The sequence below is a fragment of the Meriones unguiculatus genome, chromosome 1 (assembly GCF_030254825.1).
Source record: "Meriones unguiculatus strain TT.TT164.6M chromosome 1, Bangor_MerUng_6.1, whole genome shotgun sequence".
NCBI lineage: Eukaryota > Metazoa > Chordata > Mammalia > Rodentia > Muridae > Meriones > Meriones unguiculatus.
The window spans coordinates 4,035,713-4,057,939 of NC_083349.1; the positions used below are offsets into that span (position 1 = coordinate 4,035,713).

At 52.9% G+C, this 22,227-nt stretch overlaps 2 protein-coding genes across 2 annotated transcripts; one reads left to right on the forward strand and one right to left on the reverse strand.

Annotated features, from left to right (window-relative positions):
• Nucleotides 1-513: 513 nt before the first annotated feature.
• On the forward strand, nucleotides 514-2,265 carry Ftl (ferritin light chain). Its single transcript, XM_021656626.2, has 4 exons — nucleotides 514-863; nucleotides 1,135-1,281; nucleotides 1,647-1,772; nucleotides 1,952-2,265. The coding sequence occupies exons 1-4, from the start codon at nucleotides 762-764 to the stop codon at nucleotides 2,102-2,104; spliced, it is 528 nt and encodes a 175-aa protein (XP_021512301.1). The 5' UTR covers nucleotides 514-761; the 3' UTR covers nucleotides 2,105-2,265.
• On the reverse strand, nucleotides 2,075-22,077 carry Gys1 (glycogen synthase 1). The gene is made up of 16 exons (XM_021656630.2): nucleotides 21,718-22,077; nucleotides 20,213-20,394; nucleotides 18,707-18,898; nucleotides 17,440-17,625; nucleotides 17,061-17,205; nucleotides 14,839-14,956; nucleotides 14,388-14,508; nucleotides 13,792-13,898; nucleotides 12,383-12,442; nucleotides 12,214-12,292; nucleotides 9,397-9,510; nucleotides 9,062-9,188; nucleotides 7,205-7,300; nucleotides 6,952-7,115; nucleotides 5,071-5,151; nucleotides 2,075-4,953 (listed from the first exon to the last, which is right to left on the reverse strand). The coding sequence occupies exons 1-16, from the start codon at nucleotides 21,833-21,835 to the stop codon at nucleotides 4,627-4,629; spliced, it is 2,217 nt and encodes a 738-aa protein (XP_021512305.1). The 5' UTR covers nucleotides 21,836-22,077; the 3' UTR covers nucleotides 2,075-4,626.
• Nucleotides 22,078-22,227: the final 150 nt, after the last annotated feature.

Below are 22,227 nucleotides of genomic sequence, written 5' to 3' on the forward strand. Positions count from 1 at the left end.
TTGCAGAGCATGGGAGATAGATGTATACACACGATGACCCTTTCCATCCTGCAGACCACCTCCTGGCCTCCCCCAGGAGGTTCAGCGAAACAAGACGAAGTTCCCGTTGTGAACCTAAAACCCTATAGTTCTGGGTACCCCTTCCATCCCTTAAGCTCTCCCGGGCCCTTCCAAACTCCCCCATCAAGTGGTCTCCTTTCTTCATGTGGAGTTCTTGCGTGTCCCCAGTGTGAGACACCCGCAGAGGACCTCAAAGCCATCGCTCTCCCGGGGGGCGCAGTGCCAAGCTCCCTAGATCCCCCCCACTCGGAATCCGCGCGGGAACCCCGTCTCCTGCCCCTCCCCCAAACCTCCATTTCACAACGGCCTCGCGCTCCAGGCGCGTGACTTCCTATCACGGGGGGGGGGGGGCCGCCGAGAGGCCCCTCAGCTCGGGATTGGTCAGCTGCCATCCTCCGGCCCCGCCCCACGCCACCGCCGATTGGCTGGCCGCTGGCCCCGGGCCTCCCGCCCCCCGGGGGCCGGCAGGCTATAAGAGGAGCCCGCCTCGCTGCCCGCCCCAGCCGCGCCTTGGAGGTCCCGTGGATCTGCGTCCTGCTTCAACAGTGCTTGGACGGAGCAGACCCGGGGACTCCCCTGAGCTTCCAGCCGCCCTCCGCCTGTCTCTGCAGCCGCAGCCTCCGGGACCACCTCCTCGCCGCCCTCGGCCCCCAGGACCAGCCAGCGCCGTCTCTGCGGTCAGCTCCACACCGCGAGCAGCCATGACCTCCCAGGTTCGTCAGAATTACTCCACCGAGGTGGAAGCTGCCGTGAACCGCCTGGTCAACTTGCACTTGCGGGCGTCCTACACCTACCTCTCTCTGGTGAGTTGCACGGGGTTGCGCCCGAGCCGCGTCCCCCGTACCTCCTCCTGCGCCTGCGCGGACCTTCTTTGTTCCATGGAGGGAGGAACCCGCGCTCCGGCCGCGCCCCCTCCCAGCTCTTGTTTATCTTGGCATAAAGGTCTCACTGTGTAGTTAGGTCTGACTGGAAGTCGCCGTGTAGACGTCAGATACACCGCCTCTGCCTTCTGAGGGTCGCAGTTGAGGGTTTGCGCCGCCGCGTTCCGTTAACTTGAACAATTTCTTCCCGCAGGGCTACTATTTTGATCGGGATGACGTGGCCCTGGAGGGCGTGAGCCACTTCTTCCGCGAACTGGCTGAGGAGAAGCGCGAGGGCGCCGAGCGTCTCCTCAAGTTGCAGAACGATCGCGGGGGCCGCGCACTCTTCCAGGATGTGCAGGTAAGATTCGCAGGTTGGACCCCACCGAGCATGCGAGTGATTTGTTCGGGCCGGATTTGAGGGGGGCGGGTGTTGGTAAGACTTTGAAGGCTACAGGGTGTTAGTTCCAAGCTAAGCATTGGCTCTTGGAACATGTTGGTAGAGCAGTAAAAGTTGAGACCACAGGACTGCCCTGGTTTGGGGGAGGCAGTCCCCTTTGTAGCCCTAGCTGCCGTGGGACTCCGGAGTCTCCCCTCCCAACCCCTCAGTGCCGAAGTTAAGACAGGCTCCATTGTGTCCCCACCGTGTCCACTCCTCTGGCCACTTCCTTTTGGCTGGGTGAAGGATGTAAGGCTGGTTCTGAGACTTGGTGTTTTTGTGTGTAGAAGCCATCTCAAGATGAGTGGGGGAAAACCCAGGAGGCCATGGAAGCTGCCTTGGCCCTGGAGAAGAACTTGAACCAGGCCCTCCTGGATCTTCATTCCTTGGGTTCTGCCCGCACAGATCCTCATGTAAGTGTCTTGTTAATCCTTTCTTCTAACAAGGCCTAGGCTGACTGTTTGCTTCTAACTCAGAAGTGCTGCCTCCTCCTGAGTGTTGTTGGTACAGAAGCACCACACCCAGTACTTGTCTGCTGCCCTTGGGGACAGATTTTTTTACTGGGTCTCTGATGCCTCTCCTTCCTTTGCAGCTCTGTGACTTCTTGGAAAACCACTTCCTGAATGAGGAGGTGAAGCTCATCAAGAAGATGGGTGACCACCTGACCAACATTCGCAGGCTGGCTGGGCCACAGCCTTCTCTGGGCGAGTATCTCTTTGAGCGCCTCACTCTGAAGCACGACTAGGAGGCAGCCTCACCTTCCAAGGGGCTCCTCCTCTGCTCTGCACCAGCCAGCCCTAGGGACCTCCCTGAGTAAACCTCTCACGCCACTAGGCAGCTTTGTAACCGCCCTGAAGCCCCTCTCAAGTCTTGGACCAAGCAAAAATAAAGCTTTTTAAAACAGCAGCTGGTGATTTTTCTATATATGTGAGAAAGAGGTGGCCCCTACTCGTTTCCTGTGATGAACCTGCCTACGTGGTAGTTAGTACCTACCTTCTCAGAGCAGGTCCTAGGAGTCTGCTGCAGCGATCTGTTTTGTCACTGTGCAGGGAGTGAAGAGACCTCAACATCCAAGCTCAGAAATGAGCCACGCTCATCACTGCATTAGGCTAAACGGAAAAGGGTGGCAGGTGGAGATGCGAGCAGAAGCCTTGCTTCCGGTAAATGTGCAAGGCATGCTGGGAGGGTGGCACCCATCAAAAGGATGTGAAACTAGACCAGTGTCCATGTGGGCACTAAGCCCTGCCAAGGGGTTAGAAGTATGGGACCCTGGACAAGCTGCTGTGTCAGCACAGGCCCTTTTAACATGAGTGTAGGAAACCGCAATGGACTCTGCTCAGCCCTGTGCCACTGTACCGTGCTAGACTCGTGATGCTATGGTGAAATAGTCACGTGGACAGGAAGACAACCTGCTACAACTACAGTTTTCTAGTCGGGTCACTCCACTCCCAACAGTCCTGAGAGTCATATAAAAGAGGATTTGAGAATTAGAGGAAGAACTCAGCCATGCAGAGATAACTGAGACTAAAGAATGCAGGCCATGGGGTCTTGCTACCATCAATCAGATGGTGATGTCCCCAAGGGAAGTAGCCAGTACTACTGAGAAACAGGATTCAAGTTTTTGGTCTGTCTGACGGTTGGAATCCAGGTTCTCACTTTGGAGTCGACATTCCGCTTAGCTGTATCACTAGGCTGCTTTGAACTTTTTGAGGATGGGGCTGACCAAGTTGCAGAGCTGGCCCTGGAGTACAGTCCAGCTCGGCTGTGAACTTGGGATCCTTTGCTTTGTGCCCTTGTGACTTCCCTGGGCACCTTCCATTGTCAGCTGCTTCCTACCCAAGGCCACTGGAGCCAAGTTTTGTCACTTGCAGCTCAAAGCTAAGCAGGCAAATGCCCCATTTCTAAGAGCACCGGAGTCGAACAAGTCCAAGTTTGCACAGAAGCACGAGGTAGAAGACCAGGGAGTAGGTAAGAACTAAAACCAGGAGGAGGCTGGGCTCCTGCAGGAGCCTGCGAAAACTGAAAGGGAAGCGAGGGGAGAGACCCACACAAGAGCTCATGTCCAGCTGTGGTTGGAACTCTTAAATACAGGTGCATATATATTTTTTTCATCTCTGGACACACTCCAATCACACACCTTCTGCCCTTCCCCTCCCAAATGCAAATCAAGGGTGCCAGGCCAGACACAGCACACGTGAGGGGCCTGCCCATTCACTGAAGCTGGGGACAGGACGGAGCTTGCAGGCAAAAAGGCCTTGAGGTACATGTGGGGCTTCAAGAAGCCAGTGGACTCGGCTCTGTATCAGAAAAGGGGACCAGGGTGCGGCACAGTGACAAGACTCCTGATTCAGCCACTGGGACCCGGAGCCCAGTGGTTTCACAGTGGGATGAGCAGGGATGGGGTTGACAACCATTCTGTCCTCCATGGAGGCGTTCCCTAGAGGGGACACTGGCCCCGGGGAAAGAAGGTCTGGTCCAACTCGGCATGCTCCCTTGAAGAAACAACATACCCAGGGAGGCTAACCTTGCAGCCTGCCCTGGCATCCCAGTTGTGGTTGAAATGGAGGACCATAGCATTCTGCTCTATTTACTTTGATTTTGAGACAGTGCCTCATGTCGCCCAGCCTGTCCTTGAACTCCCTATGTATTAGCGGAGGAGGACAAACTCCTGAGCCTACCGAATGCCGGGATTACAGGTGTGTGCTCTCCACACCGGGTTTATGAGGAGCCAGAGCTAGACCTCAGGGCTTCGAGCTAGGCCAACAACCTGCCACCTGAGCTACCCTCAGCCCATGAACTGTTAATCCCTGAAGTGTCCTAACTCTGAACTTGGTTGTCCCAGTTGCAGGGAGGCCACACAGATGCTAACCTGAGGTGGTCCCTAGGGGCAGGCTGTATGCAGACTCTGTATGGTTGTAGGATCATGAAGCCACAGCCTGCAAACCAAGAAACCAGGTGTCCTAAAACCTCTGGCATTGAAGAGCAATGGCAGATTCCTGGCCTCTGGGCCCCAGTCTAAGCCTGGAGACTCCAGGGCATAAAGAATGCATTCTGCAATCCAAGAAAGGCACAGCGGCATGGAGTGTGGGGACTCCCAAGACTGGAGTCACAGGGCTGGAGTGTCTGAAACGGAGGCTGGGCTATGGACCACACTGGGTAGGGGTCCGGCTCAGGGTCTGGAGTGAGGTTCAGGCACGCTTCTATCTGCATAGGCCCTCTGCAAGAGGGACACAGGACAGGCAGGGAGTGGAGTGGGGTGGGAGGGGCTTAGTTGCGCTCCTCGCCCAGGGAACTGGTAGGACTCAGGGGCTCCGTGGGCGTGCTGAGTGAGCTGGAGGGCCCAGTGTCCACAGAGTTGCTTCTCTTGCTCCCGCCTGTGGAGGAGGAAGAGACGGCCCGCCGAGGCCACTCAGGTGCTCGGATGTTGCGGCGGTCCTTGGCAGCCTCTTCCTCCTCGTCATAACGCTCACTCTCTTCTCCCAGGGGCTCCTCCCGGGGCTCTTCCTCATCCTCACTCTGGTGCGGGCTGGAGTGCCGAGACAGCGAGGGCGATGGTGGCACGGAGGCTGGCCGTGGGTAGCGGTACCCCTGGGTCTGCATCCCCAGGACAGGCACAGACCAGAGTGAATGCAAGCCACGTAAGTCCCGAGAGGCCTCCCCTGACCGTCAGCCCCAAACCAGCCTGCCCAGCCTTACTCCCGGTCCACTTACCGCATCTACCTCATGGGGCTCATAGGTGAAGTGATCCGGAAAGGCCTTGGCCAGGGCCATGTGCCGCGCAGACATGTAGTACTAGGCAGAAAGGAGGGCAGAATGTGTCATGGAGAGAGCCTGCACTCCAGGCTTCTAGCAGATAAATCCCGGCCACACTTTTTTTTTTTTTTTTTTTCGAGACACAGTGGTAGTTAGTACCTACCTTCTCAGAGCAGGTCCTAGCAATCTGCTGCAGTAGCCCTGGCTGTCCTGGAACCCCTTCTGTAGACCAGACTGGCCTCAAACTCAAAGACCCGCCTGCCTCGGCCTCCCCAGTGCTTGGGATTTAGGGCCAGCGCCCCCACTGCCCAGTCACATTTTTTTAAACAAGGGCCACGCCCCCACCATCCTCACTCGGGGACACAGTGTCTCCCACTGAGCCACTCTGGTAGCTGGTAGGTAAGGGTCCACAAACTCCCAGCACTCCCAGCTCCAGCCCTGTCACAGGTGGAGTCTGGGCAAGGGCCCTACAGCTGCCTACATCCCCAGCAAATTTTCACTTGATGATTAGCCTAGACTGGTCTGTAGATAGTTTCTCCTGCCTCACCACCCTTCCAAGTGGCGGGATGGCAGGCCTGAGGCAGCAGGTGCAGCCGGCCTCACCTGACTGTATTTTCTGTTTTGAGCTGGGAGTGTTACTATGCACCCCAGCTGGCTTTGAGCTCGCCAGGCTCCATCGGCTACACCCTTATGCAAATGAGCACACTGGGCAAACTTCTCTCATCTCTCCTGTGTGCACTATGTAAATGTCCACCTAGGCCAGGTAAGGACAACCCTCTAGTCACACACCTTACGAGAGCGCAGGTGAATTCTCAAATCTAGTGCTGTTTGGGACATACTGTATGCAAATAAGAACGCTGACCAGATGCTATTTCTAGATTTTTTTTGTTAGTTTTTTTTTTTTTTTTTTCTTGAGGACTGGATCTATGTAGCCTTGGCTGTTCTGGAACTGGTTATGTGGACCAGGCTGGCCTTGAACTCAGAGCCCCACCTGCCTCTGCCTCCAAGTGCTTGGATTAAAGGTGTGCACTGCCACATCTGGCTCTGTTTTTTTCTTCCCTTTTGGGAGTGTATATGTGTGTGATTGTGTGTGTATGTGATTGTATGTGTGTGTGTGTGAGATTGTGTGTATGTGTATGTGTGTGTGATTGTGTGTGTGTGATTGTGTGTGTGTGTCTATATACGGAGGTCAGGGGGCACATTTAGGTGTCGTTCTTCAGGTGCTGTTCATGATGAGCTTTGTTTCCTACGATGCATGTATTTATGTTTGGGTATATGAACTTTATATGGATGCTGTGCACGTGCCTGTGTGCAGGGATCAGAAGGGGGCATGAAATCTCTTGGAGCTGGAATTACCAGTGTTTCCTGGATGCCAAGTTATGACAGTGTTGTGTGAACTCTGACTTTCATAATTACATAGTAACCACGCTTAACCATCCCTCCAGTCCCTTTTCTGGGGGTGGGAAGTGGGAAGACAAGGTCTTGCTACCTAGACTAGGCTGGCTTCCAGCTCACAGCAATCCAAGAGATCCACCTGTCTGCCGGTGAAGTGCTGGAATTAAAGGCATACAACCCCATACCTGGCCTTCACCTTGGCTTTTTGTTTTGTTATTTATTTATTTATTGAGATAGAGATGTGCCATAAAGAGGGTGCTGGCTATCCAGCAAGCCCCAGGGTTTCTCTGTGTAGCCTTGGCTGCTGTGGAAACCACTCTGTAATCCAGGCTCCCTCTGCCCCCTGAGCGCTGGGATTAAAGGCATGTGCCACCATGCGAGGCTCTCTCTACCCTCTTAAGACTGCAGAACCAGGGGAGGCTAAGGAAAGGAAGTCAGTCATACCCGGCCTAGGTACTTCCAATCCAACAAGTCTGACAGACGCTCGGTGCGGTTCCGCTGGATGATGCGCTGTCGCCGGCTCTGCTGGCAGAAGCTGTAGAGGAAGGAGGTGAGCTGCGAGCATGAATCATCCAGGCTGCGGAACCGCCGATCCAGAATGTAAATGCCTGCAGGGGCAGTAAGCAAGGTTCGTTGAAGAAAGAAAAGCCCGAACTGTGCAGCAGGACCGCATGCTCTGTCGTCCCTGTGCACTGACCGTACGCTGAGGGGTCTGCGATGTGCTCCTCCATGAAGCAGCCGAAGCCGGACAGGTTGGTGGAGATGCTGGGGATGCCCATGACCGTGCACTCGGCTGTAGGGCAAGAACGCAAAGAAGTCGGTAGCCCGCCCCGTGAGAGACGGCTCTACGTCGCCACCTGCTGGCAACCGCGCCAAGTGCGCCCTCGCTGTACCTGCAAGGGAGCTTGAGGGACTCGCCCATTTCTAAGCAGTTAAGCTGAGCGACTGAGAAAACAGAATCTGCAAAAAAGTCTGTGATGAAAAGAGCACTCGCTTACTAACGCGAGGCTCGCAAACTTTACTTAATCCTCATGACATTGAAAATACAGTTTTTGTGCGTGTGCCAGCCTGTACTCTGGATTATGAGGTGGTTATAGGCTGGTTGTAGTTTCGTTTTTTTATTTTTATTTTTTCAAGAAAGGGTTTCTCTGTAGCCCTGGCTGTTCCAGACTCACTCTGTAGACCAGGCTGGCCTCGAACTCACAGAGATCCGCCTGTGTTTTGAGACAGGATCACATGTAGCTGAGGATGGCTCTGCGCTCACTGGGCAGCCGAGGGTATCCTTGAACTCCTAACCTGCATGCCATTAACTAGCCTTCCAGGTGTACACGCCAGCTTCGGTTTAGCTGGTCTGCTTTTGTGACAGGGCCTTGCTGTGTAGCCCAGGCAGGCTGTAAAATGATGACTCTCCTGCCTTAGCTTCCCCAGGGTGATACCACACGCAGCTCACAGCCTGTTTCCACCAGAGGTAGGAAGAGCGCTCAGGGCGAGATAAACAGCAGCCTGTGATCCCAAGGTTCCGGTCCTACCTCATCAACTAAGGCGAGGGCCACCGTGAGTGCAAGCCTGGGCGACAGAGACCCGTGACAGAACACTCCACACACAACATCCATTTTCTCTCTCTCTCTCTCCAGACAGGGTTTCTCTGTAGACCAGGCTGGCCTTGAACTCCTCAACTCAGTGAGCCACCAGCCTCCGACTCCTGAGTGCTGGGGCTAAAAATGTGTGCCACCAAAGCCTGGCTCCAGTGCCATCATAACTAGAACAGAGTGGTGATTTGCAAGTGACTATCAAGAGCAGGACCTGCTGACGACCCTCATAGAAGAGGGGTGGACATTAGACCCTCTACAGAGAGTCCAACCATTCCTTCCTCATCTCCCTCACAGGTTAGCCTCTCACCCAAGCTCTGTAAGGAAGCCCAACAAATTCACTGTGTGTGTGTGTGCGTGTGTGCCCGCCAGGTTTGATGAACATGCCTATAATCTAAGCATTCAAAGGTGGAGGTAGGAAGGTCAAGAGTTCAAGGTAACTCTCAGATACATGCGAGCCTGAGGCCAGCTTGAGTTTTACAAAAAAGGCCTGAAAACAATAACAACAACAAAAAAAAACCTCCACAGTCTCCCCTCACTGAAGGAGAATTATACACAAACAATTCCAACTCAGAGCGCAGGGCTAAAGAGAGGTGTGGAGAGGACGTGGAAGCTGAAGGTCACTGGGGACCAGGAGAGGAAGTTCAGCTAGTAGAGGGCTTGCCTGGCAAGCACAAAGCCCCAGGGAGCAGGCTTGTAATCCCAGCTCTCTGGAAGTGGAAGCAGGATCAGGAGTTCAAGACCAGTCTCAGCTACGTGGCAGGTCTGAGAGGCTCAGCAGCAGCTCGTGTGTTTTGGGGATCAAACACCAGTAAACTGGAGACACCCACTGGAAATGAACACCAGTCTTTAGAAGACCAGAGCCCTGGAGGCATCGGCGTCACAGAAACGCACACCGAGAAGCCACGTTGCAGATCCAGGACCCAGGACCCGGCCCTCTGCCACCCCTCAGCCCCTGCACTCACCTGGTGTGTAGCCCCAGGGCTCATAGTAGGAGGGGAAGACCCCAAGGTGACAGCCACGGACAAACTCTTCATAGTCCACTGGGAGTAGAGGGCTTGTGGAGGAGAGAAACTCGGGGTGAAAAATCACCTGTCAACAGAAGAGAGGGACTCAGCGACTTCCGAGCCACCTGGGGTAGCTCGGAGCCAGTACTACACTCCAAACACACAGCAGGTCCACAACAAACCAAAGGCCTCATCCGGTTGGCCTCAGAGGCCAGGGCTTGCTAGGGATGTGTGATGCTCAAGGAACAGCCCTCTCCCTCACCATGCCCCACCAACCGCCCGCCAGCCCTCACCTTCACCCGGTCCGCACTACTGTTGAAAAGGCCAATTCGGCGGATGGTGGTCAGGATGGGGTCCGACGAGTCATCTAGCATGTTGTGCGTGCACACAGGGGGGAAGGACTGCCTCTGTGGAAATCACAGTGACGTGGGGTCAAGGGAGGGACAGGGGACTTGCTTGTGGGCCATATAATGGCACCAGGGATCTGAAGAGGCCACCAAGAGAGGTCAACACATTCAAGACTGGAGCCCAGCCTTTTCCCTTTAATTATGACGAGCAAAACCAAACCAAACCAGCAAAAATCCCAGCTAAATTGAGGCAGAGTGCCGTTAAGGCACCTCACCAATTATGAGCAAGTGTCTGTCCTTAGCTGTATACGCTTGTTGGTCCCTAAAGAAACATCAAAGAATCTCAACAAGATGAAAGCAACAATCTTGGCTGATGTAACCATTTAATACAAACCAGAATGACAGCAGAATGTTGGAATACCTCCCCCCAAACGCCGGGGGGAGAGGGGGAGGAAGGTCCAGGAGTCATGCCAGGAAATCCTTTCTATCGTGAAGAGGGTTTTTTTTTTGTGTTTTTAGATTTACTTATTTTAGGTATGAGTGTTCTACCTGCATGTACACAGCTGCGTGCCAGAAGAGGGCATCAGAGCCCAGTACAGTTGTGAGCTACCAGGTGGTTGCTGGGATTTGAACTCAGGACCTCTGATAGAGCAGACAGTGCTCTCCTCTCTCAAGCCCCTCATGTGGCATTCTTTACAATCCATTCAGCATCTCATTAAAGGGCTTACTCATTGGTGGTGTATGAAGGCCAAAACCTACAATTCCCAGCAGCACCATCTTAGGATTCTTCATTAATGAAGCTGGATTGCCTCACTTCAAAAATATTTTGTCCAAGAGCACAATCTACCTCATTAGCTGGACAGCATGTTAGCTGTCCAGATTCCAAAACCCAGCCTCACCAATGCCAGCCATTGGCACCAAAGTCCCTTGATCCACAGGAAATTAAAGAACTCTAACTCCCAAAAGCCTCAGGGGCAAAGGAAGTCAATATACTACAAAGTATCCCAGGGGCTGATGGGAGTTGTAGTTCCCAGTTTGTGAGCCACACCTTCCTAATGTTTCCCATCTATTTCATTCCAACCTCAGGAACCAGAGGGTTCTGTGGGAAATAAGACACAGCCACAAAGCAGGGCCTGGTGGTGCACATATTTAATCCCAGCACTAGGAAGGCAGAGGTAGGTGGATCTCTTGAGTTCGAGGCCAGCCTGCTGCAGAGAGCAAGTTCCAGGACAGCCACAGCTACATAAAGAAACCCTGTCTCAAAATAAAACAAACCAAAACAAAAAACCAACCAAACAAACAAAATACAAACCGACACAGCTGCAGGACAAGGGATGGTGGCCTTGAGTAGTCCATGTTCTCCAGGAAACACTGGGTATATCGGTTTACCTGTCTCCCACCTCCTAACGGCTCCTAAAACTGTCTTTCTCAGGAGCCCCTGGGGCAGCAGAAAAGCTTGTGGATAGCAATGATCAGGGAGATTTGGCAGTTGCGATTCTTCTTTTGCATTTATCTTGACTCTCAACATCCTGATTCTTTGTCCACTAACCCAAGAAACCATAACTCCCAGAACCCTAAAGTTGTCACCCAGCAGGCCTCTGACCCTTCAGTGAACTAAGTTCCTGGAAAGAAATGTACCTCAACAGTGAACAGTCTTGTCGAGGCCGGCTGATTGTGGAGACGCTGGAATGTGGACGGTGGAATGAGGGAGGTCTACAGTTAGACACTGATTTGCAAAAACAAAGCTGGGCCTCCTGGCCCATACTTTCAAACCCAGCACTATAGAGGCAGAAACAGGCAGGTCTCTGAGTTCAAGGCTAACCTGCTCTACAGAGTTCCAGGCTAGCCTAAGGCTAAGCAGAGAAACCTTGTCTTCAAAAATAAAACAAAAACACCACCACCACCAACAAAAATTTATCTGGGCCTATTTCAGCCCCCTAAATAGGCACTCCTTGCCACCTGACTATGATCTAAGAGTCATAACTTAAAATCTTTTGGGATATATTAACTTAATGAAACCCTAGCTTTCACCAATCAAGACTAGAAATGCCAATCAGCAGCATTTTAGACCCATTGCTAATTTTTTCCCCTTTGCAGCACCCACCACCCTTTTGTCATGTTTTGCTTTTTGTTTTTTTCAAGACAGGGTTTCTTGGTGTAGCCTTGGCTGCCCTGGTCTCGCTTTTGTAGACCAGGCTAGCCTCAAACTCAGAGCTCTGCCTGCCTCTGCCTCCCTCTGCTGGGATTACCAGAGTATGCCACCATGCCCTTCTTAACCTGATGTCTCTACCAATGCTTTATTTATTTATTTATTTATTTAACGTATGTTGAGTGCTCTACCTGCATGTACACCGGCACGCCAGAAGGGGGCACCAGATCACATCATAGATGGTTGTGAGCCACCATGTGGTTGCTGGGAATTGAATTCAGGACCTCTCTCTCTCCAGCCCCACCAATGTATTTTAATAGTGCCTTGACTCACTACTTTCTTCATTCTGTTATCATAAAAAGTCACAAAACTGTTACTGTGTTGGAACATGGTAACCTGAATCTGTGTTTCTGGTCCACGGTCATATTTGGCTCCAGAATAAACTTCCTTACCCTCTTTGATGTGGAAGTTGTGTTTTCACATTGACATTTATGTGCATGTCAGAGTTGGGCCCTCAGGACCACCACGAATAGAACTCCCAGAAGCCTTTGGGCCATGAGGCCTCAGCCAGTGCTGAGTCCAGCCAGCACTGTGCTCAGGAGTGCAGACCGTACCTGAGTGGCAAAGATGGCTCTCTTCATCATTGTGAAGTCCTCCTTGTCCAGCATCTTGTTCATGTCCGGAAGGCTCCCCCTGCAAGGGGAGGGGCAGGCATTTGGGAATGAAGTGCTGGGACACATCACGTTACCAATGATGGGAGCAGAGCCAGGACTGGGCACTCACACTAGCAAGGATTCGTAAAGCTTCCTCCCAAATTTCTCCTTAACTGTATTGGCTGTGTCCCTGGAAGGGAGAGAGAAAAATATCACACATGTACCAACTACTATTTACTGTCAGGCTTTGGGGGCAACCGAGAAACTGAGGTCTGGGCAGTGAAGCTATGCCCTGGGGGTACTTCAAGCAGGAGGATGGAGACTGGGGAATGCGGGGGTTCTTTGGCTGGGAACAGGTGGCCTCTCTGACTTCAGTGAGTCATCTGTAAGAGGAGTGTAAAAATAGAACCATCCTCAGGAGTTTGCAGAGGAGTCTGAGGTCAGAAGGAAGCCCAGCAGGCCAATCCTTCCAGAAATGTCAGCTATTATTAGGGGTAGGATGAGTCCTGGACAGGGCGATGCTAGGCCCTGTTTTATAAACAAGAGGAATTAATATTCCGAGAGAGGAACATCTTGGCACACAGGTTCGGAAAGACTATCACCCTGCGGTCCCATGACTTAAAATCCTTCCTGGGACATGCTGATCCAGCCACACTGGGCTCCTCTCCTCCCTTTCCTCTCTCTACCCCTCTACCTACCCTGCAGGTCCTGTAAACCCGGCCTCAGGATGCTGTCTAGCATGACCTTGAACTTCTGACCCTTCTGCCTCCCCTTCCCACACCTGTTTTATGCTGTGTGGAGACTGGGAATGCTGAACGAGGAAGCAGGCTGACAGTTGAGCTGCTTTCCTAGCTCTGCCCCACTGAACCCTGCATCTGCTGTTCCCAGGGCTCAGCTAGGTGCCTGCCTCGTGGGAGACATTCAGAGACCAGTGGACAATGAATAGATGGGGTTCAGAGCATATGAAACGTTATGCTGTTGTGTAAGCAATTCAACTGGCCTGCCCTCAGGGGCCTTCAGAGTCCTGACGATGTCCTATGTTACCACCTGCGTCCTGTGTCCTCACCTGGGCTCCAGTTCTAACCCATCTGCTGGTCCCACCCACTCTCTCGGCCTCAGTTTCTCTCCCCTTCCTTGCTCTCTCTGACCTTTCTCTCTTGGGGCGTCCTACCATCCTCCTCTTTCTCTCCCATACACTCTCCCACTGTCTCTAGCTCTCTCCACTTCTGTGCTATAAATCTCTTCTTACCAGATCTGCTGAGTGCATATGGCAATTGAAAATATTTTCTTAGAGGAAATAGGTTCAGTGTGGCTGTGCAGCGTCGGCTAAATAAACAAGGAAGGCCACAGCGGTGGCAGAAAGCTTACTGAGTGACATCTGCCCTGATCACGTGCTCACACTTGTCTAGCCAGGCCACATGCTTTACGTGATGAGTTCACTAGGATTCTGATCTTGTCTGAGATAGCCACAGAGAGATAAGCCCACAGACACGGCAGGTATGGGGCCCACAGGGTCTTTCTTGGCCAAGGATTGCTGACCATAGCTGTTTGCGCACGGCTTGGCCCTTCAAGGTTTCCACGTTGAAATTGTTGGTGCGAGCCGGCATGATGAAGAACGCAACAACTGTTTGCTCACTGCCATTCACCTGGGACAAGGAGTAGAGGACATCAGGATGGACAAGGAGTAGAGGACATCAGGATGCTGGGTTCAACTGTGCCATTGCTGCTAGGAATTATGAGACTTCTGATTTCCTTTTTTATAACAATATAGGAGATTAAATTCAAAGTCTCCTGCAACCCCAGCCCCTCACTGGGGGATTCTAGGCAGGGGCTCCACCATTGACGCATATCCCCAGGCATTGATTTGGATACAGAGCCTCAAAATTGCCCAGGTTGATCTTGAACTCATTCTGTAGGCAAAAGCTGACCTTGAGTTTTTGATCCTTCCGCCTCCCAGGTACCTAGATCATAGGCATGTGCCACCAGATCTCACTCCTGAACTTTCTGGGACCCCATGCTCTGCCCCTACCCAAGGGGGTTTCCCTAACCACCTCTCTGGGCTCTGTTCTCCCCAACTACGCACACATTTTTCACCTCCAGCGCTCCCTCACTGTGTTCAGTGGACCAGGCCTTACTCTGAGCAGATAGTTGAGCCGGGCCAAGGCCTCCAGGAACACATCCGCTCCCTTGTTGGAGAACTCGTAGCGGCCAGCAATAAAGAAATACAAAGTCTTGTCTAAGTTGAAGTCCAGGTGCCTAAATAAGCCACAGGAGAAAGTGAGGCCCAACACCTAACCCTGTTCTGAAATCTACAAACCACAGAAGCCACAGGAATGTTTCACAATACACAGGTATCAGAGGGGAACATGCAATTCGCTGTATTTTCTCCTTTGATAGGTGCTTACTTTAACACCCATCCCACAGCTCTAGGTATCAAGAGATAACAAAGACCATGGCTGTCCAAGAAGTAAAGGACCAAGGAACCCAAACCCTCACCCTCTTCCCTGCAACTTGGGACTCTTCCTTCCTCAGACCCAGGAGTCTCAACCCTGACCCACCTCTCTTTTAGCCATCTGGCCTACATACCCATAAAAATGGCCACGCACAAACTCCTGGATCCGTGCTTTGCTCTGCGCATGAAGGTTCTGGAACTCGTGCATAGCAGAGAACTTCTTCACGTTCAGGCCATTGGGGGTCACAATATCTAGGATTGGGGTAAGGTCCCAGATTTCCCTCCTTCACTCTGATCACCGGCATTGGCGACCAAAGGGGAGGCAGCTCTCTTCCCACAGCTTCACTGTTTCCACGGCCCTCTATGACCTCTGCTCCACAACGACTGATTCAACTCTGCTACTTGGCCCTTCTCCTTCTTATTTTATGCTTTAGGTTTATTCTTGTATTTTATACGTTTATATTTTATGCAGGTGTTTGCCCTGCATGTATGTCTGTGTACCATATGTGTGTGCCTGTTGCCTCTGGAGGCCAGAAAAGGGTGTCAGATCTCCCGGAGATGGAATGACGGAAGGTTCTAAGTGACCATGTGGGTTCTGGGAATTGAACCTGGGTTCTTGAGAAAAGCAACCAGTTTTCATACACTCAGGAGCGCGAACACACACATACACACACACAAAGAGAGAGTGTGACAGACAAGGTTTTTTTTTTGTTTTTTCTTTCTTTTCTTTAAAGATTTGTTTATTTTTATGTATATGAGTGCTCTATCTGCATGTACACCTGCACACCAGAAGAGGGCATCAGGTCACATTATAGATAGTTGTGAGCCAACGTGTGGTTGCTGGGAATTGAACTCAGGACCTCTGGAAGAGCAGACAAGGCTCTTAACTGCTGAACCATCTCCCCAGACCTTTTTTTCTGGCTTTTTGAGACAGGGTTTCTCTGTGGAGCCTTGGCTGTCTTGGACTCATTCTGTAGACCAGGCTGGCCTTGAACTCACAGAGATCTGCCTCCCCTGGGACTATAGGTATGCACCACCATAGGTAAATGTTTTTAAAAAGTTTATGAGGGAGGAAATGGCTGAGTCCCTAAAAGAGGCATGAAGTTAGACACCGTATTGTGGGCCAAGTGCGACAGAAGATGCTAACAATCAAAGCACTGAGGTGACTGACCCCCAGTTCAAGGCTACCCAGCGAGACCCTGGCTCAACAGGAAATAAAAGAAGAAAGAGAGCATATATGCGGGAGAAGCAGAGTACAGGTGGTATTTTTAGTTCCTGTTTCAGAGTGGGAGAAGGACACGTGAAAAACTACACCTCCCAGAGTTCCTGAGTACATCAGGTCCCTGTGCAGTCACCCATCTATAGAAGTTGAGGTACAGAGAATTAGTGCTTATGAAAATACTAACTTAAAATTCTATAAAGATGACCCAATAAGCCAGGCATGATAGTACATGCCTTTAATCCCAGCACTTGGGAGTTTGAGGCCAGCCCGGTCTACAGAGTGAGGTCCAGAACAGCCAGGGCTACCCAGAGAAACCTCATCTTGAAAAAAAACAATGAGAGAGAGAGAAAGAGAGAGAGAGAAAAACCCAGGATAAAACTCACAACCCATAACTTTCAATAAAAGCTGGGCATGGTTAAATGTGCCTGTAACCCCAGTACTGGAGGTAGGGAAAGATAGACAGACAGACAGATAAATCAGTCGATCCTGTGGGCGTAAACACCCTAAGCAAATGGCAGACTTCAGGTTCAATGAGACCATGTCTTATAAAGGTGCTGGGGCTGGAGAAATGGCTCAGCAGCCAAGTGAGCTCACTGCTCCTGCAGCACCCACTTTGAGAGTTAGCAGTGCTGTAACTCCAGCTGAAGGTCAGGATCCAAGGCCTCTTCCGCCCTCGTGCACACGCACTCGGCACACGCATACATGCACGCATGTACCCACTCACAGAGACACACACTTACACCACTGACATTCTCCTCTGGTTTCCGCACACACATGCATGTAAATATAAACTGATGTGTACGCATGGGCGCACACACACACACAAAACAACAAAAAATTACAACCTACGACAAAGTATTAGGGCAGGATTGAGCCAACCTAGTTCTGAGTTTGCTAAACTCTATAAAACCCCTATGTCTGTGTCTCTTCCAGAAGATGAGCATACGTGTTAGCCACTTGTAAAATTATAAAAGAAACTATAGTTCCTGTCAGCCTCCAGGATGTAGAGCGGGCCTCATTTACAAGCTACCGTCTCCACTCAGGACTCCGGGAGTTCCTGCTGTTCTCTGTGGTACTGGGCTGGGCGCAGTGTCCCTTACCCCATCCACATGTAGGGACCACGCTCTGCCCTACCTGGTTTCCTCTTGAGGAGGTGCTGAGCCTCGATGGCGGTGATCTGGGACACGGTCGTGAAGACGTGAGCGCAGTGAGCTGCTGCGCGCTCCATGCAGTAGCGGTGATAGATCTGCCTCTCCCCGGCTTCCTTGTCCACATTGAACTGCGCAGCAACGGGGGGTGGAAGTCAGGGCTAACAGGATCAGGGTCTGGAGGGAGGCTGGGACTGGCAGCTGCCTCTAGAGGAGGCTCTGGGCTTGCTCTCTTGGGTGGGAGAAGGACTGATGAGGACTATCGGGTCTGCCCCTGTGTCTGATTGTGGAAGGGCTGGGATGGTGGTTTCCGGCCAAAGCTTGGGGCTCCTGCAGGACTCGTGTCTCCCACACTCCCAGCTTACGTTCTCCAGGTTGTTGTAGAAATCCACAGCACCAGCGCACAGATAGCGACCCAGCAGAGTGGCGTGTGTGGTGAAGATGGTGGCCACCGGCAAGCGCCGGGCTCGGCACAGACACAGCCCAATGCCTGCCAACCACTCGTGGAAGTGGGCAACCACATATGGCTTCTCTTCGCTCTGGGCCAGGAACTACGGGGCGATAGGGACAGGATCACCATGTTTCCCCATGTCACAGGAACCAGCGATGCCCAGCGCAGGCAAGGAAGCGGGGGAGAGGTACTACACAGTGCCACTACACAGAGCGGGCAGCCCTCCCCACAGACAAGGAGGCAGCCACCAGACTCCAGGTCAGGCCAACCAGCTGGCCTCGTCCCCAGGGGCTGATGGGAATCTGTCAGGTTAGGCTGTTGTTTTGTTTTTGGCCAATGTCTGAATCCTGGCAAGGTTGAAATGGAAAGGCCAACATGTCCATGCCCCCAAGTCCTGGTCACAGTTTCAGGAGACTCGGGATTTGTTCTTTTTTTTGGTTTGTTTTTTGTTTGCTTGTTTGTTTTTGAGACAGGATTTCTCTGTGTAGCCTGGACTCAGATCAGGCTGGCCTCAAACCCACAGAGATCTGCCTGTCTCTGCCTCCTTCCTGAGTGCTGGGATTAAAAAAGCGTAACACTAAGCTGTGGGCTGGCTTTCCCCAGGGTCCGAGGATTGTTCAAGGTTCCTGAATAAACTGAATTGAAAAAAAAAAAAAAAGCGTAACACTATGCCTGACTGAGACATTTCAATCAATGGTAGACTCTTCAATGGGCAGAAACAGGATCAAAATTCCCAGAATTCTTTGAAGCAAGTAGCTCCTGTTTGTCCAAGGGCATTCTAACTGTTTCTCAAAACTTTTAAACATCCGAGAATGTGTGTGGGGTAGGGAAAGCCCAGATTCTGGATACTGCAACAAACTGAAGATAGCAAGAATGAAATGTGCTTGGCGGTAATTGACATCAGACTAGAGAGCCACTCCCAGAATCCCTCCCTGGAGGCCATGCCACAGCTGTTCACACCTGGAGGACTAGGGAAGATGAGCCTGAGCCTGGCACTTCTAGTCTCTGAGGAAAGACGCTAGACTGGGGGTGGGGGGCATGTCCCCCAGGACAGAGTTGATTCTTGGATTAAAGAGTATACAATTCCCAGAATGCCTAGGGGAAGCCCACCTTTGGCCCAAGGGGTGAAGATGATTATAGTTTCAGGACTGGGTGGGAAGGAGGTGTGTAGCAGGGCCTACCTCACCCAGGAACCAGGTGGTGAGGAAGCCAAACAGGACAGCGTCGTTGGCCTCTCGGTCGTACCAGGGAACCCCGATGTTGCAGGTGTCCCAAAGCTCACCCTTCCAGCGCTCCAGGGCCCAGGCTGAGGCCCCCACATCCAGGAGCACCACCAGGGGTCCGCCCTCGATCAGCCAACGCCCAAAATACACCTGGGTGCGAAGCAGGGGTGGCTCAGACAAACTGGCACGGCGGTTTCCCACACTGCCTGGTTTCCCCAGCCTGGTAACTGAGCCCGGCTAATTCATGCTTCCCCATGCCTCATGTGTGCCCCGGTGCAACTGCCACCTGCCATCTTCTTCTCTACCCATTGGCCTGTTTTGTAATCTGTCGTCACATGCCTAACAACCTGCATTGCACTTTCCTACCCATTGCCACCGTTCCTAAAACTTGAAGCTCTATTTCAGTCCCCACCAGCCGCTTTCCCGAGACCACAGGTATGGCTGCAGGTCACTGATCTCACTAGTGGCGAGGCTTCTGTCCTCTGTCCTAACCTGGCTCCATCCTGCCAGGGCCTCACTGGGGCGCCCCTCCCCCTCCCAGCTGTTGTCTGCCCTTTTGCTGGGAGGGGTCTATTATTAGGAACAGCTGCCCTGGGGGTGGGACGTGGCCACTCTGGGGTCCCGTAGGGACATGCTCTGGCCTGACTGGAGCCCACCCCAAACACAGGCTGTGAAGGAGTCTTCCCGGCACACATGTCAATTTTAGCTTCCTCCTTTCTCACCTCCTCTCTCTCTCTCTCTCTCTCTCTCTTTTTTTTTTCTCTTTGTTTTGTTTGTTTCTAGACAGGGTTTCTCTGTGTAGCCTTGGCTGTGCTGGACTCATTTTGTAGACCAGGCTGGCCTTGAACTCAGAGATCTGCCTGCCTCTGCCTCCTGAGTGCTGGGACCTCACAGCTTCCCTTTGTGGTTCTTAGGATGGAACTCAAGGACCATGCTAGGCAGGGGCTCTATTACTGGGCCACACCTCTAGTCCCTCACTGGAGAATTTTAGCCAGGGATTTGAGGCACATCCCTTTTCTCCTCTTTTTCGTCCCTGGATCTGCTCATCTCAGGCTCCTTTTCTCCTCTCTCTTCATCTATAGTCCACCTTTTTGCCTGTCTAGCTATTGTTCTTTATTTATTTACTTTGAGACAGTGTCTTGTCATGGTCCAGACTGGCTTTGAACACACAGAGATCCTCCTGCCTAAGTTTCCCAGGTGCCCTGGCTGTCTTTCTGTCTAGCTCAAACTTGCCTACCCTCTGGATCTGAGGATCTCAGCTTAGACCCATCTGCATCCATCAGATACCCACCGGGCTGCTTCAGCAGATCCTGCCTCAGTCCATCACTTTCTTCCCTAGGCCTGCTGGGAACACACTACCCATTGCTATCCCTGCCTCCTGCTTCCACTCCACCCTTTCTTCACCTGTGGCTAGCCCCCTGCGGGCACACCACGGCCCCACCCCCTGGTAGGGCTGTGTCCCACCTTACAGCCCTTGCTGTTCATGGAATCCAGAGTCCTCTTCAGCTCAGGAGTCGGGGGCTCCAGCAGCTCCACCTGCGTCCTCACGCCCTGCTCCGTGTATGGTCCCACCAGATAGTAGTTGTCACCCCATTCGTCCCCTGTCACCTTCGCCTTCGTCTGCAGCACAGTGTAGATGCCACCCACTGTGGGCCAAAGTGCAGAAGGACAGACAACCCCACCATTGGTCCAGAGCGTTGAGACCTGGGGGTTGATGGGATGTGTGTGCGCAGTGTTGGGGCAGAGGTGGGCAGGAGCCCATGCGTGGGAAGCAGGGAAGGTGGGGCCTGGAGGCTTGGGTCGTGGAAAAGCAAACCTGCGGGCAGCCCTCTTGGGTCTGTGGAGAAGGGGGACTGAGAGCAAGATGCTGAAGGGGGAGCAGGTTCCAGTTAGATCCTGAGACAGGAAGGGCTCCTAGTCTGAGAGAATTAGGAGCTGGGAATACAAGGCTTACAGACTCAGGTTCTAACGCTCCCAACTCTCAGATGCACTGAAGAATGGTACATGACCCCATCAGCTTCCCACAGCCACCTAAGGGGAGCTGGAATTCCTCACCTTCAGAGGCCCTGACTATGCTCACTGGGGCTGGGGCACAGGCATGCTGGGCCCGACCCTTCCTGTGACCCCACCTCAGATTTAGGAATCTAGGCCCTCAGCTTCTTCACCTGGAAATAGCCCCTGGCAATCTGCCAACTTCCAACATGCTGGGAGACCCGGTCTCTCCTCCCCCAAGATCCAGAGAAGGAAACAGATCCACACAGACCAACTCCTGGGGATTCCAGCTCCTCATGAGCCAGAAGCTAGTGGCCCTAGACACTCATAGGATCCCCCATACAGACACCCGTGGGCTGTGGGCTCCTCCCAGCTTAGGACCCCATTCCAGTGTGCAAGTGATGGGGCCCACAGGGAGGCACCTCTCCGCTGAGGAAGCCATGGCTCCAGCCCTGGGCTCCTTCAAACTCAGCATTCAAGTTCCCAACTCTTTTCCACCTCGGATCTAAGAATTTCAGTCTCCAGGCCCCTCTCCTTTTACACCAAAACGGTCAGGTCTGCTATGCTCCCTGAAAAGTCCATGAATCCCAACTTTTCAAAGCACTCTTTCTACAGTCACATACTCTGGACCACAGACCCCAAAGCTCCAGGGCTTCTCAGGGTCAGATATATCAGCTCCTTCCCCTTCTAGATCCTAGGTCTCCCGGCCCTCGAAAGCCTCCCTCTAAGACCCAGGAAGCCCTCTCTAAGTGCCCTCTTCCCTAGATCGCAGGGCTGAAGCCTCCTTCCATCTTAAGAGTAGTTTCTTGCCCCATCCCCCAAGGCCTAGAACGCCTACTCCAGCCCCTCCACAAGGACACAGAAGTCACAGGCGCTTTTCCCAGGACCCAAGAGTCCTCCACGTAGTCGAATCGGAGTTTCGGGCCCCCATCCTCTACTGCCCTTCTCGGTCAAGGGACCGACGCTGGCGTTCTCACCCTTGTTGGCCACCTCCCAAGCCACCTCGAAAAGCACTGTGTTCTCCGGGTCGAACTCATTCTCCCAGTCTTCCAAGCCTGGAAGCGAGGACATGGAGAGACTGCGGCTGAGAGGCATGGCTGCTACAGGCAGGGCACCTCGAGCACCAAAAGTGAGAAGCGGAGAGGTCGGCTGGGAATGCACCAGACGTGGTGACCGGCTGAGTTAGCGGGCGTCCCACGGGAAGCTTGCAAGACACTCCGCTTCCTATTGCACGACCGCACCCCCGCACCGCGGCGCTCCGACTCAGGTAGCTGCGCGCCCACACTGAGCCCGGCGGGCAGCCGCAGTGAAGCCTTGTGGCCGCCAGGAGGCACTGCCCAGTCTGACGGCCTAGCTCGATTGGTTCGCGTCTGAGGGGCAGGGGCTGCTGCGTCTTCTTATTGGAGGACAGAGTCCAGTTTCTTCGGCCAGAGCTCCAGGGGGCGGGGCTTGTTGCTACGCAGCATGCAAGATTGGAGAATAGAGCT

Excerpts from the sequence above, each read along its gene's own strand:
- Ftl (XM_021656626.2), top strand. The coding sequence starts at position 762 with ATGACCTCCCAGGTTCGTCAGAATTACTCCACCGAGGTGGAAGCTGCC. Across the intron at positions 1,282-1,646 it reads CACTCTTCCAGGATGTGCAG|AAGCCATCTCAAGATGAGTG; the intron begins GTAAGATTCGCA and ends TTTTGTGTGTAG. Across the intron at positions 1,773-1,951 it reads CTGCCCGCACAGATCCTCAT|CTCTGTGACTTCTTGGAAAA; the intron begins GTAAGTGTCTTG and ends CTTCCTTTGCAG.
- Gys1 (XM_021656630.2), bottom strand. The coding sequence starts at position 21,835 with ATGCCTCTCAGCCGCAGTCTCTCCATGTCCTCGCTTCCAGGCTTGGAA. Across the intron at positions 20,395-21,717 it reads TTGGGAGGTGGCCAACAAGG|TGGGTGGCATCTACACTGTG; the intron begins GTGAGAACGCCA and ends TTTGGCCCACAG. Across the intron at positions 14,957-17,060 it reads CCTCCTCAAGAGGAAACCAG|ATATTGTGACCCCCAATGGC; the intron begins GTAGGGCAGAGC and ends CCCCAATCCTAG.